Source organism: Emydura macquarii, unplaced genomic scaffold (genome assembly GCF_026122565.2).
Source record: "Emydura macquarii macquarii isolate MOO-44397 ecotype Brisbane River unplaced genomic scaffold, CSIRO-AGI_Emac_v2 contig_1119, whole genome shotgun sequence".
Classification (NCBI taxonomy): Eukaryota; Metazoa; Chordata; order Testudines; family Chelidae; genus Emydura; species Emydura macquarii.
This window is the reverse complement of record NW_027131256.1, coordinates 15374987-15394153: the sequence shown is the minus strand read 5'-3', so window position 1 is coordinate 15394153 and position 19167 is coordinate 15374987. Positions and strand designations below refer to the sequence as shown.

At 39.3% G+C, this 19167-nt stretch overlaps 1 protein-coding gene across 3 annotated transcripts in view; it reads right to left on the bottom strand.

Moving 5' to 3' along the window:
* NECTIN3 (nectin cell adhesion molecule 3) overlaps positions 1–19167 on the bottom strand; it is a 104602-nt gene that overhangs the window by 30526 nt on the left and 54909 nt on the right. For all 3 annotated transcript variants that reach the window (XM_067546219.1, XM_067546218.1, XM_067546220.1), the window contains exons 4-5: positions 16306–16423; positions 8756–8907 (exon numbers count right to left, since the gene is read on the bottom strand). In XM_067546219.1, the coding sequence (XP_067402320.1) occupies positions 8756–8907; positions 16306–16423 (270 nt within the window). The remainder of the gene's footprint in view (positions 1–8755; positions 8908–16305; positions 16424–19167) is intronic.

Genomic DNA, 19167 nt, shown 5'->3' with positions numbered 1-19167 from the left:
CAACATCTCTACTGTTTTCTACATTTGAACACAACTGTAGTGTCTTATATGTCCTTTACATTTAACTTTTTCTTAAATAAAACCAGGTACAGTCTTTTTCCCACTCCTTCCCCCAACCACCAAATTTCAAGGTCAGAATTTCCATTCTTGCTGCTTTAACACCTCAAGGCCAAGACTTCCAGAAGCGATTAAATACTACTGTTCTTTTTTGTTAGACAACTTCAGACATCTAATTTACAGCGACGTATCTCATACCCACCCAATGAAATAGCGTTTCATATTAGGCACCTGAAAATTGGGGCACACAAAATCATTAGTGATTTTGACAAATCTGGTCTAAGATTCTTTAACTTTTATTTCTGCTTCAGCACATGCTAACTAATGAAGTAATACAACTGATTTTATACAAAGCTAATGATTTGCCTCAATCAACTTACTTGTGCTTCCCCTAGTTTACAATATAGAACCAAATAAGCACCTTCAACTCTTACAATGGAGTATTATTGTTTGTTCAATATGTAATGAGTCCTTCAATGAGAAATTTCTCACTGGATAATTTTTGATAGCTTCTCTCATCATTTAAAGTAAATAGATAATGCCTCTCACCTGTGGAATTTTGAAGCGATCCAAAGTTGTTGCTTGAGATTCCAGGAGTAAGCAGTGCCCTTTAACTCAGGCCACTAGAAGATTTCTCCCAGAGCTGTAGGAATACTCCAGCAATCAAGTAACAGTAAGATAACTTTAATTGCCTTAAGGTTGTCTTGAGAAAAAAATCTGATTTCTTACTAGACTACTGGGTGGCTGAATAAGGAGACAAGCTGCTAACAGAAAGAAAATCATGTAACATTCATTTCTCATTCTGTTGCATAGCTTCTCTCCTCATAACAAAAAGAAAGGTAGCAAGCAGTGCTTCAAAGAAATGGGGTGATGGATGGATGAGCAGCAAAGCAAATTTTTAAATGATTACAATAGAGTAGGAAGAAGCACAAGTCCCTCCTACCCCCGATATAACGTAAAAACTTTATATAGTTTAAGGAATTATCTAAGAACTAACCCAATAGCATCTTCCTATGGAAGGATGCTTCTAATGTAATCAAAACCTACTTCGCAGATCTTCCCCAGATGAAGCTCAGACACTGACTTCCCATGTCACTTGGTCCTTTTACAGGAAGTCTGGTTTCATTCCATGAATCATTTCTCAGAAACCTGACATGCCAACGGATACAAATTTTTAATCATTTTGCCTACAGCCATTCTGTACATCTGACTTCAACCAAAATACCAGAGCTTTTGGACTTCACAGGGCAACTATGGTGTGTATGTCTGAAATACCTTTAGAGCTCTACAGTAACTATCTATGCCACCACTTCTCCAAATTAGTGCTAAAGACTGGAACAAAATGATGGGAGAGGCATTTCCCAGAATCTGTTAAGAAACTTTTCAACCCAAGGTAAGTTGTTCCAACTACAAGTAACCGTTATCCAGCCTACAATAATTGGGTTTTTTTGTTTTTTTGGGAGAGATGTCAGTGTGGATCCACTGTAGGTGCATTTTTTTTTTTAAATTTTAACAGCATCCACAAGGGCTGCACATGTGCCCTGTGCCGCCTCATGCTCCTGTGCAAGGGCATAAGGAGTGGAATAGCCCTGACCCTCCTTCAGGTCCCCTATAATTGGAAGCCTTTGGCAGTTAAGGATTAAAGAAATGGGTGAAGAACAGGTTATGGGATCCATACGGATGTGAACATCCCAAAAGAACTATGGTTACTTACCCGATAGTAACTTTAATTCTCCTAGGTACATTGTCCACAGATTCTGCTCTTGGTGCACATGCCCCACAAGGGTTTTGATTATTAATATTTTTCTGTTGGCTACTAGAGAGCAGGCATAGCTCCATCACAACTACCATAGCCAAGGCGACTTCTACTGCTTGCAGTTCCTTTGCCAATAAGAATTGGAAGGGTCAGGACTACTCAGTTCCAATAGGTGTGTCTTCAACCTGGAGTCTAACATAGTGCCTATGAATTTGATGCTGTGTGTCAGTGTGGATTTCTCGTTTGACCTGAGGCCCTGGGAGGATAAGAGGTCTAAGGTCTTTAAAGTTGAATGTTTGACCCTCTGTGGAGAAGTGTCCCATGTCAGCCAGCTGTTGAGGTACAGATATTCTAGGTATGCTACCACTACACACAGGCCCTTGGTAAAATACCTTTGGGGTTAAAAGACAGACTGAAGGTTAGAACCATATACTAAGAGTGGGACTCAGTATCATGAACCACAGAAACTGTGCTGGGAGGATTGAAGATATGGATATAAGCATTCTGCAGGTAGGGCACAACAAACCGGTACACAGGATCCAGTCAGGGGATGGAGGAGATTGGGGTGACCATGCAGAACTTGCAATGACAAATGAAGGCATTTAAACACCAGGGGTCTAGGATAAGTGTCCACCCACCTCTTTTCTTTAGAATCAAGTAGTAATTGCAGTTGATGCCCTTCCTTTTGAGTTCTTGTGTTACCTCCTCTACCACTCAGAATTTCGACAGGGAGTCTACTTCCCATTCTAAAAGGATCTTATGAGGAAGGTTCCTTAAAGACAGATGGGGATACAGAGGTAGAGGTTGGAGTAATATGCAACTAGCTCTGATACGCCTTGTTTATTATCTTGAGATCCACTGGTCCAAGGTAATCCCAGCCCAACGTTCTTTAAAGTTACAGAGACAATTGCCAAACAGAAAAGGGGATGGATGCATTGGTATTCCAGCCAGGATCTTAATTGTGCCATCAAAACTATTTCCTGAACACTTGTCTCTTCTGCAGCACTGTCAAGGAGGTGGTGAATAAGCATCACCAATTAAGTTAGTGATGTTTCTTAGGTGGCTCTGGAGGGATACCGGCCAGAGTTGGGGGATTTATCTGAAAGACCACTGGGGAATTTGCTGCCCAGAGCACCATTGTAGTTGGAGCTGCCCTTTAGTCATGGAGGATCTTAGCTGCTCCTGATACTTGTTGGGGAGCTTGTCTGTTAATGAGAGTTTATCCCACAACAGGGTCCTACTTTGCCAGGAGTGCATGGTAGTTAGCAACTGTGCATTGGAGACTGAGGAGTATACTTTCTATGACGAGATCTAGTTTCTTAGGATCCTATTCTGTCAGCCAAGTTTGTTCTCAATTTTCCTGTGCAGCTTAGACAACGAGCCAAAGCACTGTAGAGGTTACTCAAATCCCTTTGCCGGCACCTCATATCTCCTATCCACATGTCTGAAGCTTTCCAGTTGCTGTCTTAGGAAGGGGATGCTTACTTCTGTATTTTTCCAACCCTGAGTCTCTTAAATTTGCATTACTTTCCTCCCTGAGCAGGCTAAGAGAGGTTCTTATGCTCCTGATAAAGCCTTGCTGTGGCAGAGTTGTGGCTTTAGACAAGAGTCAAGGCGCCCACCCAGCTGGTCCAAGTCCCAAACTCCATGGCCTACCATTAAGAGGGTTGGTGACCTTCAGTAGCAGGACATGTTCCCAAAAAGTTTGGCTCCAGGCTTGCAGAGTTATTCTATAATTGTGGTGGAAGGCAGAGGGAACTTGCTAGATAGGTGCTCTATTGGAGAAACGAGAAAGCTACACCCTTAGTGCTCTGATTGTTTCCGACCTAAGGAGAGGGAGAGCAGCGCTAGACATTGACTAAGTCAAAGAAATACAAGTGAAAATGTAAACCAAGTGGCTAGGATAAAATGAGTTCCACCACCAGAGGTACAATTTCTAGTGGCCTGAGTTTAAAGGCAAGTTTCAGTTCTGGAGCCTCCAGCAACAGTGCACTGCCTCTGAATTCCAGTTGAGAGGATACCCATTTCTTGGGAAGAAGCAGCTGTGCAGCAGAAACAATGTTTAGTACTATGAGCTCTTCACTGTATCTAACCACAAAAGCACAAATAAAATTAAACATTATGGCATTCTAGTGCTAGGTATCATGTTGTCAGGTAAAAATCCTTATCAATTTTGAGCTCAGTTCCAAATCCTTTTTATCTTCTTACTTTAGGAAACTGCACAAAAAACAGATTAAAAATGTTCAATCCAGTTTTTATTTTTCTTGTTTATAAAGTTGATTTTCAGTGAAATTATTGATCTGCAGAAGTTGACAAGTAAGGCTTAATACTTCTATTGACAATTATATCTAACTCAATTTATCGTACAATGTACATTTGCAACCATATATATTAGCACACAAAAAATTTTTTTTTGTATTCGCTGTATAGCTCAGCCACCTTGCAAATTTCAGTTTATACAGGGCTACTTTTTTTCTTTTTGGACAAGTGACTAAGGTGTGCATTTCTTTAGTCACCACCATTATTCTGTACTTAGTCATAATGACTGGCTGACAAGTTTTCCTGACCATTCTTTCAGACTGGTATGCATTGTTGAGGTTTAAAATGTTTTTTTTTTGTTTTTTGTTTTAATCTGTTGGAAGCTTTGAACAGGCATGTTAAGATCACTGAAGCAGTTTAAGATATAAATAGTTAATACTGATTTTTAGTGGTAAAAATTCCATTTGCAAGTCTAAAAACCGTTATCTTTGAAATAGAAAAAGGTATGCAAAGTAATTTTATAATTTCCTAATTATTTCATTTTACAAAGACTGCAGACACATTATGCTCAATGTCTCTAAACAATAGATGCAATCTGTTCAATAAAAACCATAGTAACTAGTTTTTGAAGCTCAACTATATTTAAACATTCAGATTCTATGTACTATCATCTGTAACAGCAAATACAGTTTAAAATTTATAATAAAGTAATTATGAAACAGTGGGTATCAATATATTTCCCCCTCTTTATAACAGTCAAATTTAAATGGACACTTAGTTGTCTCTTGCTCACATTTGAAAACATACCACAGAAGGGTATGTTCAAGAGAAAAATATTACAGTAGGTTTTCTAATGATTTCAAGAGCCAGGAAGTGGAGAGACTAAGGATAACCTATATCTTGTTTTAAACATGGAAAAAAATCAAGCCGTGCTTTCAGGTTGGAATTACTGTGTTTTCATGTTGCATTTCTGAAGACATTTGTTCCATTTGGATTTTGCTACTGACAGCATCTTGGACTACATATGGAAAATAGTCTATTATAAAAGTTTTTTGTTTTGTTTTTTAAACAAGCTTTTTACTATACCACTGAGATAGTCTAGGAAATTCATTAAGAGTGGTTCACATGCATCTTTTTTCCTATGATATCTAGTTTTAACTGGTGATACCTGAGCTCCAAAGGCAACACTGGACTTAAGTTTAGGGCAGCTTAACTGGCCAAGAGGTACTGGTGTTATTTAAAATATTTTTGCACATATATCTTGTCATAGTTGAGTTTTGTGCAATTCAGTCCTGCAACCATAGACCAAGGCACACAATGAGGATTATCAAGCTGTTGAAGATTTTGCAGCAAGTTTGTTTTACTATACTGTTCAAAGTCCTTAAGTTTCAACTTTCCTGCAACACTGCTAACAGGACAAAAACACTCATGCCTGAGTAAGTTAGCTGTTAGGTGAATCTTTGCATTTGATCAGTAAAACTAAGTGAGAACAAAACAATTTCAATTTTTCAAGAGTTTTCATCTTCAGTAATTTAAAGTGCTATAGCCAATTTTCCAAGTATTTTTATGCCATTAAGGTTGGTTAACACAAAAAGTTAAAATAAAACATTACTGCAAAACTCATGACCAGAAAGCATCAATAACTCTAAAATACCAATGCTTTTATAAGTAAGTTAAAATCTTTCCCTTTATATACCTTGTATGGCTAGTTCCACCTTGTTTCTTCTGTAATAGCTAAGAAGCAACTCAACAGGCTTAAGGATTACAGCTCCTGTCCATATAGGTTAGGTGTTCTTGTCCATCAACTGCTGCAGGACTAAAATAGTTCTGAACTACAATTTTGCCACATAATTTGAACAGGGGGAGGTTATTTCATTTTAAATACACAGGAAGCTTTAAAACCTTAACTAGGTTTTGTACAGTTTTTCCATAGGCAACTTTTTCAATTAAGCATTAGGTATTAGCAGTCTTCAGTAACATAGCAGTTCAACTAAGACACAAAAAGCAGAATATCAGAACAATTTAGAGGTGATTTATGCTCATGAAGATATTGATAGCAAGGACAAATTTCTGTATCACAGAATTGTATATGCACACTTATGAACTTCATATGTTATTTTCAGAGGGTTTTTTTGTTTGTTTTTTTTAAACACTTCAGTATTTTGCATACTGTTTTTACAAATTTTGTTAAAATACTGAAATTCCATTGACAGTATAGTTCAAATTCTCCCCAAGCCAGATTGAGGTGTACTGAGCTCAGTAATGCTCCCCTTTCCTCCCATTCCCATTTTACAGTCAACCTGCCCTACTGAAGTAATAGCAGCATGGCACATGGTGGTGTAAGTAGTGAAGACTGCTCAAGTATGTAATTGGTACAGAGGATGTTACTTCAAATATTTTATATGTACATTGTTTGGTGCAATTTTGCTCAATTTCATTCTCCATTCCAGGAATCAAAGCCTCCAAGAATTTGAGATAAATTTTCTGCTCCGATAGCCAAAGAGGCGTTTTAGCTTACTACTCGATATCAGTGGTCTATGGGCTGAAGCAGTAGTTCTCACTAGCGACAATGGCACCAGCATAGTAGCTACTGAGACAAGAATGGATTCAGACCTTACCATAAAGACTGGACCTCAATAACCTAGAAGGACTAGAAGGAATTTATTTAATATCCTAAATACTGCTACCTCCCCCGTTAATTGAAACATCTGCACTACTGATAAAATTAAGTAATTCCATTTAGCTTACCATCATCATGGTAATATAATGCTAGTGTGACAAGCTGTACCCCGTGTACACCCTTATGGTGTGATCTGTGCATCATTCATGTTCACCCTTATAATGTAACTATGGATTGTTTAATGCAAAGTATGTCATGTAAGGTGTTTTCGGAATACTCATGACATACTGAACATTATTGTTATGACAGTATGCTTCTTGTAGCGTCACATGCATAGTTATGAAATTCTGTTATGTAATATCCCCAAATGTGTCTCTCACATGGCTTGAATAGACCCAGGCAACCACAAAGAGTGAGAGGTCATGACTTGCTGAGATATGCATATAGGAACAATGGTCTGGCCCAAGTATTTGATTAGGCAATGCTCATTTGACTCACGAGGAGAAAAACAATCCAAACATGGCTGATTACCTGACCTCAGGGATTGACGGGGAAACATGTTAAAGGCAGAGACATTTTGTCTGGGGGGACTCTCTCTTGCAATCCACCTATGAGAACATCAAAACGAACTGCCTACAGCGGAAGAGCCTGGTTAGGAGCCCACCAACCAGCCTGTGGTAAGATCAAAGACTGTAAGGCTACTGAGGTGTTAAGTTTAGTATGTGATTGGCTTTCTTTTCTTCGTGATCAAATCTGACACTTATTATTCTGGCTTATAATCAATTAAAATCTTTCTGTACTTAATAAACATGTTTTTATCTAAAGCAGTACTTGTGGTTGGAGTGTTTATAGAGACTTCCTTTAGAATGACAGAGCTGGTGCATATCAATTTCTTTGATAAATTGACTAACCGATGATCTTGCAGAGTCCAGTGGGAAGCACTGAATTCTGTAAGACGGCAGTTCTAGGGCTGCATCCGGGACTGGGGATGTTGGCTGACGGTTACACCACGGCATGATCCCATGAGTGACTGGCCAGAAGCATTCATTCACTGGGTTGCAGATGGCTGGGCATGGGCTCACCCCAGAGTGGGGGTTCACACAGTGAGTAGAGGGATTGGGATGACACAGTGATATACCAGTCCAGACTAGATGGAAACGTCACAGCTAGGTCTCAGCTATACTATTGACGCTACTTATTAAGCCATGGTACCCTGTCATACTTAAAGGAGCTTATACTACAATAATATGGCACTTCTGTTTTCTACTGAGAGTCTTTACCATAGCTAGTACTCTAGTAAGTGCTTTTCTGATTTAAATACAACTGAAAGTCCGCAACATCTGTAGCAGTACCCCACCACAAGATAGCACCACACATGGGAAGGAGCAAGTGGAGCAATGTGCTCTAACCATTTCTCTCCCCTGCAATATAGCTTTATGCTTGCTCTGTAGGAGAGTACTGAGCAGTGAGAGGCTAGACTGTTATTCTGACCAGCTCAGCTGAGAATAAAGGAATAAAACCAGACACCCTCAGGAAAGTGTTTTAAAGTTTGGATTTGGTAACATGTCTTCTCCCTCCTTTCCTCCAACTATGCAATTTTATTTAAATCCTCACCAGCTAAAATCTCTTCAATTTTTCAACTGATCTCAAATTAGGTAGCATGGATGTTGTCAGTAATGCTGTTTTCACCAAAGACAGAAGGAAACACTTGCTCTTAGGAGGTGGTAGGGTTTAACCTTCCTTATTTTTATTTCTATCACTCAGGGCTGGTATATAGTCTCAGACACTACTGTTGTCCTTTTAAGTACTAGAATATGACTACAGAATGCATGGAAGAAAAATGGATATAGTATCTTGAAATAATACCAGTAGTACTAGGATAATGTTTCCTTCCATTTGTCCTTTGCAGTTTTATATCACTTTTAATCAAAAGACTGAGTTCTAGATAACCAGCTCTATAACATGGCTAAAAAATTTCAACTAGACACACAGGTCTATTTCTGACACAACATTTTAATAAATTATGCTTAGGAGGGGAGGGGAGGGGAGAATCAACAACTCACCTGATATGTAGATAGTCTTTTCATCACTTCGTTGTCCAAGAGAATTCGTCACCTTGCAGACATAAGTACCGGTATAATTATAAGTCAATGGACTGTTGAAATGCAGAGTATTGTTTAAGGACATTAGACCCTCAGGCCATTGCCCATCCAACCTGAATTAGACAATATTTAGAGGCAGTTTAAGCAGTCTCAGAATTTGCACAATAAAATTTAAATGCAGCATGTATTACTTCAAGAAGTTCAACTATAATTATCTTATGTTTACTATAACTTGCTCTGTGGGATGCAATTATTTTGTTGTGATATTAAAGCCCTTTCACTTAAAGAAAAAAATGTAAATATCAAGTCAATTTGTTTGCTTCTATACAAGTCTGTTGAAATTGAGTCTTTTTTGGCTCTTCTGCAGGTTTTTAGGCTGTAAATAAATCTTCCTTTTTTGAAGTAATGATTGATGGACATGTTTTCCAAAGACCATATGACTATTACAAGAATGAGCAATCTTAAAACAACAGACCAACTTAAACACTGGTTTAGCTCCAAATCATGTAAGGAACACAGTGGCCTGAAACTAAAAAAAAGTTGGTCAAACTTTTAATAAGACTTCTTACTATTAACAAAATGGTTTTACTGGCAGTAGCACAATTAATTGGGACCTTCAAATCATCATTACGGGAAGTATGACAGGCTAAGTCAGAATAATGCATTTGGGCTTAATCATAAGATCTGTATTTGTGTCTCATGATTTATCTGAATGTTTATATTATGGAGCAATATTTTCAGAAAAACACAATTGTAGAAACAAAGTTACGAAGCCTAAAGGATCACCTAGAACTACTTATCTCAGACACGGTTGATGCAAGTGGAAATGCCCATCTTCCACAATGCAATCTAAGAGGAAAAGACAGGGAGTATATCAAGGGCCTACAACTCAAATATGTGGAGAAGGAGGAAGAGCTTTCTCACTATATTTATAGCATTCAGTATAGTGCCTAACACTTTCATTCATTTGTATATTGAATGGCCTGTAAGATTTCTTGTATGTATTGCCTCTGCCAGCTGTTTTTTGTTAATGTGCTAAGAGACTTTTATTTAGAGGCACCTTTAAATGATCCTTTATTACTAATTTAAAAAAATCAGATGGTTTCAGGATGTAGAGGGGATTACAACTAACCAAAAGGAGAGGTTCCTTGCCTTGTACAGTAACTGGAGATCTTCAAAAGATGTACCCCAATGGGTGCTCCGCATCAGGATATGTGCACGCCCCTGCTCTCGATCAGTTATTTCACTCAGCAGTGTCTGTGGATCCATACCTGAGCCCCAGACACCCATGTGTCCTGAATTAAGGTTATATAGCGAGGGGCAGATCCAATGCCAGGGTAGTTGCTTCTCAACCATGACTGTTTCAAGAAAGATTCCAAAGCAGAGGGGAAGGAAGGTGGGTAGTGATGCATCCTTAAGGACATGCATCTGGAAGAACTCCAATTATTGTACAAGATAAAGAAAGAACAGAGATTACCTGAGTAGCGTCCCTATGGGTGCTCCATGTCAGCAGACCCCCAACGTAATTCCTCCATCATGGAACAAGGTGCCAAAGATGTGGATTCACTATGGATCGTAGGACAATGGCAAAGGCCACATAAGGCCTGGAGGCAGGTATGACAGCGTAATGCTGGTAAAACCTGAGCAATGAAGACCAGGTGGCTGCCTTGCAAGTGTCTGAAATGAGTACATTTTGGAAGGGGTCTAGATTGAGTCCTGGTGGAATGAACAATAACTTGGAGGGGGAATGAACCAGGAGACTTTGTAGCATGAGAGGACAGAACCTGCAACCCATTTGGACAGACTTTGGGTGGAGACTGGATGTCCACTAATTCCTTCTGAAACCAAGATGAAGAGACAATGGGAAACCCAAAAAGGCCTACTCTTGTCAAGTTAAAAGGCAAGAGCTCTTTTAAACACCCAATGTATGGAGGCTCACTTCTTCTCTAGAAGACTGAGGCTTGAGGTAAATACTGGTGAGTGAATATCTGCTCACCCTATAATTCAGAAAAGACTTTAGGAAAAAACAAGTATGGGGACACAAAGTCACCATATTTTGATAGAACACTGTATTCAGTGGGTCTGCCATCCAGACTCTAAACTCTTACTCTCCTGGCTGAAGTTATGGCTATGAGGAACAAAGTCTTAAGGGACAAATGAAGGCGGGGCCAATCCCCCTAAGTTTGAATGGGGTTTCCTCAGAGCATTGAAAATTAAAATGAGGTCCCATGGCAGAGTTGGTTCCCGGATAGTAGGGAAGAGGTCGAATATGCTCTTGATAAATTTTGCAGTGCAGAACCTTTGTATGGGAAGGTGAAAAGCTGTGATGGCAGCAAGGTGAATTTTGATCCAATTCAGTGACGAGACTGATCTTCAAATTCAGCAGGTAATCAAGAATTGATTCAAAAGAGGGTTCAAGAGATATAGCTTGAAGGCTGCACCAAGCCAGGATGCATTTCCATTTCTGCCGTTCAATTTTTCCTAGTTGTGGGCTTTCTGCTATTGAGCAGCACCCTTTGAACTTTGAGAGAGATTTGTTCTATACCACAGAGGCATCAAACAACCATGTTTTGAAGTGAAAACCTGCTGCTATAAGAAGTCTTCATAACAGGGGTCCCTGAAGGGGGATGAAGGTGGCAACGAACTGGACTATATGGAGAAGCCTGTAGAAATGACTTCTAGGATTTATCTGTCCAAGGTGATGAGCTCCAATGAAGGTAGGAAATAGCAATTGCAATCCCCATAAAGGTGAAAGGGGAGTAAGTGAAACCTAAGATCCACAGCAAGAGGTAGTTTATTACCTTCAACCAATAGGTCCAAACAAACAGATTACTGGCTGGGAAGTTGCTGAAGAGGAGAGCTCTTAAGGAATCTGGGTTTCTTCCTAGGGGGTTCAATCCTTCCGTGTGGGCTGGTAGCGGACTGGGCAAAATTGAGCTGTTTGACCTGCTGTATTTGTGGGTATATAGATGCCTAGAGATCTTAGTGTCACCCAGGAATCATTGAGAGGATAGAAAGTCCCATCCATGTTGTCACTCAACAATTTGGGGCCTTCAAAAGGAAAGTCCTCCATAGTATTTTGTACCTCCCAAGGGAGGCCTGACGACCCCAGTCAGCAAACCTGGCACATGATTACTGTCATAACCACAGAAAGTTAGATGCAGCTGACAATTGTGCGAAGGGTGGACAGATGCCTTGGCAACTGTTTGACACTCTGTAATGAGGGCCTGAAATTGTTCTCTCTGCTACTGAGGCACATATTCAATAAGATGAAATTTTTAAAACAGACTCAAGTCACATTTAGGCATCAGGGCTTGATAAGTGGCCATTCTGAACTGCCAGGAGGCTAAGCAGAAACTCCTATGACACAGAAGATCCAATCATTTTCCTCCTGATCAGATAGTGTTGAATAGGACAAATGCTGTGTTCTGTTCGTTAGCAGGCTTGACCACCAGAGTGCTCAGAGAAAATACAGAGTCTCTAGGAGAGATGCAATACTTTTTGTGGGCTCATCTATAGAGAGGTGAAATAATGGTTGGAGTTTGCAACAGTGTGTGTGTTAGAGTAAGCAACGCTTCACTGATGGGCAAGACCATCTTGCCCTGAGTTGAATGTAGGATATCCAATAAGGAGTGCTGGGTTTCCTGAATCTCCTTTAATAGGAATTGTCAGGTGTCTGCTACCCTTTTTATGGGTTCTTGAAAGGCCTGAAGTCAACAGGCAAGGATGGCAGGTGATGAGGATTTGCGACATTTGTGACATTTCTTCCTCTTCCATTGGTTCCTGCTCTGGAGGCTATTTCTGTATGGCAGAATCTAGATGCAATGGTTGATATTCCTGAAGTGAACTCTTGAGATAGCACCCTGTGCAGCAAGCATCTCCATAAAGAGCCCACGGGTTCCAACAAACCCACTGTGGCGGGGCATAAAGGGATGGTACAGGATCCCAAAGTCATCCTTGCTATGGTAACCAGTGTATTTCTTGCTATGAGTTTCTTCTTCAGTGTCAATCTCTACAGAGAAAAGTCGGAAGGTGGAGGAACCTCATACAGACACCCGAGTCAGAGTCTGCATCCCTTATTATCCAATGGGGGGGAAGCAAGCAGTGGTATAGATACCAATGGTCAGACAGGTACTGGGCCCCAGGAGACACGCACTTGCATAAATACCAAGGTTAAAAAGAGAGGCTGGTGAGGCCGTTCCAGAGAATGTTATAACAGTACCAGCTGGAAGTCCATCTCAAAGAGCCCATGTGGGGATTATGTCAGTACCAGAGGATGAATCAGCATTGACGAAAAAGATAGAGGCTCAGTAGACTCAGAGAAATGAGTTGGTATCAGTGGGGAGTACCTCTCAGTACCTTTTAATAGTGGTGATTTGGGCTCTTTCAAGATTCAGATGCCTTTGTGAGATAGGAATCTGAACAGTCCCAAGACCCTTGGATGCGTGGTTTCTCAGGAGTAAACATATCATGTGGTGCCAGAGACTTCACCAGAATAGGTATGGTACACTTTACTTCTGGCTATGGAAACATGTACCAATAAGGACTTAGCCTTGGTTTGACTTTCAGAAGCACTGAGTCATCTGCAGATATCGGAGGCTCTCTAGATGGCATCTAGGTAAATGCAATGTGGTCTTCTTTAGTTGCTACTGTGGTCATAGTACGGCAGGCAAGGGAGCCTCAGCAATATATATGTTGGGACATGGGGTCTCCTGGGACCCAGCTCAAGGAGGTGTCACACCCTTTTTCTTCTCATTCTGGAGAATGGGGTCTTTTCTTCTTGGAAAGTCTGGGGAATATCCCAGACCTTCTAGGGTCTTTCCTTACTGCCAAAGCAAAGCTGGTCAGTGGAACCAACATACGAGGGGTGACTAATCACATGGGTCTCAGTCAGCACTCTATATGTAGGAGTTTAAATTTTTCCTTCCTCAATTTTTTAGATCTGTTTTTAAAGCCTAAGTACACTTCTCATTTACAGGGAATGTGGGTTTCTCTCATACAGCAGAGATGCAGCTTGAATGTACATCACTGCAAGTAAAGGACTTGTTGCAGATCTAGCAAGGTTTGAAGCCTGGGGTCTTGGGATTAGCCCCCACAGTTGGGGCTGTGGATGAGGGCAGAGGGGGCAAACACCTTGAAGAAATATCCAAGGAAAAACTAAAATGAAAAAAGGTATAAGAAAGCAAGGTGTAGTGAGTTGCACAGTTCAGCTAGCAGATGCTAATGTTCTGCTGCAAGGCACAAGCAGTTGGAAAGAACTACAGTGGCAGAGAGTCCATCCTACCTATACATCCTTTGGAGAGGGTGGGGGTATGAGGGTGTCTAGCCCAGGGCCTAGGTGCAGACATGCAAACACTGCTGACAAAAATGTCTAATCAAGAGTGCATGGGCAGGCAGCATATCCTGACATGGAGCACCCACAAGGACACTACTCAAAGAAAAATGTGTGTGTGCTATTTGTTTGAGTCAAGTGTCAACTCAGTCGGTCATGCAAAACCAGATGTTTCAACTACTTTTCATGTATACCTTAAAAATTCAACATGCACTGTGAATGAACATGCTCGGACATTCTTCCGCATGAGATCTTGTTGACTGACTACAGGACAGTGACTGCTAGACAACTGTAGAAATGTGTGTTCTTCTGCAGCTTAATATCTATCCTGCTTACCAATCTCAGCTTTTATGAAATTTTCCCACCATAGGAGACAAATGACTCAACATTTACAAATCAGGACTTATGTATTTTAAGGTTTCTTCATTGTGGATGGACTATTAGTTATTTCATTGCACGAATATGACACTCCTGCATTATACATCCATTTGTCTTCATCTCCCCAGCCAAACAAGGATACAATATTAACTCACGTTGTACAGTTTGTCCAGCTACTTCCAAGTTATTAAGATTGCTTAGCATCTATTACTGAGAATATAATGTACCCCTTTAGCTTCAAATTCAGTGCACAAAAATGCAAATATATAGCTACTCTGCATCATTTCAGTTCTGTATTTCTTCAATAGCATTACTTAGAATTAAACTAGATTAGAAATCAAACATCCACTGAAGTTCTTTCTGGGACAAAATAGTCCAGATGAGATTCTGCCATTACTTTGTTTATTTTCCAGAAGCAAGTACAAGTAAATACCCATCACACCAAGCGAGCTCTCCCAGCTTTGCAGTTCTCCGTTTCACAAAAGTGGTCTGACCCTCTACTTTGTAGCCCTATTATTCTGCCAATAAATTGCTACATAACTTTTTAAAGGCGGCATTCTTAGAATTATTAAGTTGCTGCCAAAGTGTTTATTGCAAAAAAAATGTGCATACAACTTCATCTACAATTTCTTGAAATAGTTCTCTGCTTTTACAAAATCATATCATACTTGTCTGTACCACGTAAGTAATTCAATTAAATGTGGGAATTGGTTTAAGTGTTATGAAAACTACCTATTATTGAGAAGTTAAAATATCTTTTACAATGTTTGATCATTAGTTATTTGTCCTTACTTTTAATCTGCACAACAACATGCTGGGAAAGTGAGATAATGAGCCACTTTGTACGCATCATCTTGAAAAACAGCTTGTACTGCCTTTGAGATTATAGTCAGAGCATTAGCTCAAATTTATATTGTTTCAATACTGAGCAGTTTAGCCAAGCTAAAACTGAACGCAATTGATTTAAGTTAAATTTAATTGGAGATTATCTGACAGCCATTCTGTCAGATTTATTTAACAATTTGTATTAGGAGATTTCTTGTTTTAATAAACCTGGTTTAAATGTGATCTAATATATCAGATAATACCACAGACTGACTTAAAGGTTTGAGTCCTGAAGCAAGCCATCTCATGTATCTTATTTGAAACTAGATAGTGTCTTTAGGGCATGGTAAATTTGATTGAAATAATACTTCCAAGTGTTTTTCACCCCAATTCTGAAAGTAATATCAGTTTTATATTATTTTATTCAACAAATATCCAGTCTTTTCAGGTGTTTGCTTTAACCATGTTCCCAACTCACATGGAGGAAGAATAAAGAGGTGCTTGCAATCTTACACTAAGCCCAAGAAACTCAATATCACAAATACGTGTCAAATACGTTATTCCACTTATAAAAATAAACTGATTTATCCTAAAAAGTGTTGGTAACATTCATAGACTTCAAGAGTAACAATAATTCTTTATCTGTATTTCTCACCCCAGTTGCTACTGTTCCCTTTCTTTAGACGCCATCAATTGTATAAGGCCACTATGGACTAAGTGACTAATATTTTTCTTTAACACATCCACACGGGAATCCCTATGTCTGATCCATCAACACTGGACATATTTCAATAGCAGTTGCCTTCTAATCACATGTAATGTCAGTCATGTATTGGAACCAGATGAGCTGGTAGCAGCGAAAGGCGTTTGTTTCCACTACGTCTTTGCCAGTAGCCTTCAAAACTCACCACTAAAAAGTTAATTGTGTACTAAAATGGAAAAAAAAAAATCATCTTTGGTTTTCATGCACACTTACCTGGTCCACGTAAATTCCATGGGCAGTGGATTTGCATCAGCATTACACCGAAGCTGAACATGCTCTCTTCCAATGAACCAGTTTCCATCATACCCAGTTACTGAAACTTCAGGCGCATCTATAAAATATGGGAAATTTCACATGATACTACTCAAGGATTGCCTTAGTAGTCAATTGATCTTCATTATATATTTGCACTTTTTAGAAAAAGTTATGATCGTTTCTTTCCTTATTTGTGTATCAGAGCACAGGACCTGGATAGAGTATTTACAGTTATTAACTTGCTTCTTTTCCTTATATTTATTTATGAATACTCCAGTAAAATATTCTAAATCAGATTCAAGTGCAGATATCCAGAACTCAGTTAAGACAGTTAGTATATGTTGAAACAAAGCACTAAGTGGGATCACTACTCTTCTATGCACACTCAACCCAATTTTATAGGAACACTAGGCAAATTGTCATGAGTATGAAGTCCCATACCTTTTCATAATTTGTTTTGGATGGTGTTCAAGTTTACTCAGGTCTAACTAATACTGGGAAAAGATGTCTAATGTAAATTGAAGCTCTTTCCAAATTCATTTATAGACATGAAAGCCAGCAAATTCTCCAATTTAGATTGTTCTAAGATTTTAAAAAGTTCATTGATTCAATATAATGTATTTGTGAAGAGCTTTTATGAAAAACAATTCTTACAAGTTTTTAAATATTGGGTTTACTTGATGGGATACCATAAGGTTACATTAGAGGAGGCTTACAGTTCCATCATAAATTTAGTCCTTTAATACCACTTCAAATGTTTCCTGATTCCAAATTAACAATTTTACTATCTTATTGGATTCTCAGACCTTAACGTTTATTATGCTATTTCCTAAGATGGCTAAAGGCAATAAATAAAATTAAAAAAATTAATATTTATACCTGAGTCTCAATGTTATTGCTCCTCCCTTCCAAAAAAATCCTTTACCAATAAGGAAGCATAAAAAGCAGCAGCTCTTTAAATTTACCGAAAATTCTCTTTTGGTCATGTGTTTATGCCACCAACTAATAATTGATGGCAAATATTTATTTTTTGATAGAACAGATTATAGCTGATGTTTAATAAGAAGGAAAAGAGAAAAGATATTCTTTTAAAATCTTTTCAACACAGGTGCTTTTCTGAACTAGTAATTAAGTTACTCTAACCCAGCGGTTCTCAAACTGTGGGCTGGGTCCGCTAGGTGGGTCACCAGGGCTGTCCTTAGATTTGCTGGGATCCAGGACTGAAGCCGAAGCCCAAGGGCTTCAGTCCTGAGCAGTGGGTTTCAGGTTACAGCCCTTCCTGCCTGGGGCTGAAGCCCTCAGGCTCTGTCCCTCCCCTCCATCTGGGGCAGCGTGCCTTAGGTTTTGGCTCTGACCTCCCCCTGCCTGGGGCAACGGGACTCAGGCTTCAGTCCCCCTTCCTGGGCTCATGTAGTAATTTTTGTTGTTAGAGGAGGGTTGTGATGCAATTAAGTTTGAGAACCACTGCTAATCCATCAATAGATGTAAACTACAAGCTTTTTCTAGTCTGAGAACTAGATCCTACACTTCCTTTCCCCCTCTCCCACACACCGATTCATGTGTTATAGTTAGCATTTCGAACTGGATGCCTAAAGCTACATTTTGAAATCTTAGGAATCCAAATAATTTTTCAGAACTTTAGAAGATTCTGGTCATATATTTGATAGGGCAACTTTAGGCATCCATTTTAGGTTATGTTGACTATGAAGTTGGTAACCGCACACCAAAGTAACAGACAAAGTGAAGTTTAAAAAAAAAAAAAAAAAAAAAAAAAAAAAAAAAAGATAATTTTGAGTTACTCTTCAATGGGGGAAAAAAACTGACTGGAATATATCTTGGGGAAACTAGTCAAAAAATCAAGGGGCCACTAGAGCTCAGCATTACTACTTGTCAATCTAGGAAGATTGTCTTACATAGTCCAAAATGTAGTGTGAGTGTGAAAAGCACTGCACTCCAACTACTGTGTTGCAAATCTCCCAGTGTGGATGCAGTGGGTGTAAACGGAGAGGTTCCTAAATTCACATTAATGTAGTCCTCTGTTTTAAGAGGACTACATTAATGTGAACTTGGGAACCTTTCAATTTACACCCACAGCATCCACATGGGGGAGTTGCAGCTCAGCACTTGGTGTGCAGTGCTTTTCACACTCCCATAATCCTTTTAATTGTTTAAATAGTACATGTGTCATACTATTGTTAGTGTAACACAAGCAAAAAGTAGAGTATGCAGAATTCAACATTGGTTAATCTGGTCTTGCATAAAAACTCATTTGATGCAATAAAGACACCAACAATGCTAACAGATGAAAGTTCTGCAAATTACTACAGATGAGATAGAAGGTGCAGTTATGAAATTATAAAGAGAATCTGACAAGATAAGATCTTAAGGTCAAATAATGAGGGGGGCTTGGCAATTTATCATCTTCTGTCATTTGTTTCTTTCAAAGACTTCAAGATTAACTAACTGAAAGATGTGTATTAATAATACAAATAGGCTTCCAAGTTGAAGGGTTCTCAAGTTATCCACTCTACCTCGAATACTCAGTAGTGTAGTGATCTGGTTAAGCACAGTTACCCCACAATGTTTTTCATCATCATTCAGTTCTTCTGGAATATCATCCCTTGTATTATTCCAACTTTAGAATGACAACCACTATTCCAAGGATTTTAAAAATACTTCAGTTCATTAATGATCTGGAGGATGGGGTAGATTGCACTCTCAGCAAGTCTGCAGATGACACTAAGATGGGGGAATGGTAGATACTCCAGAAGGTAGGGATAGGATACAGAGTGACCTAGACAAATTGGAGGATTGGGCCAA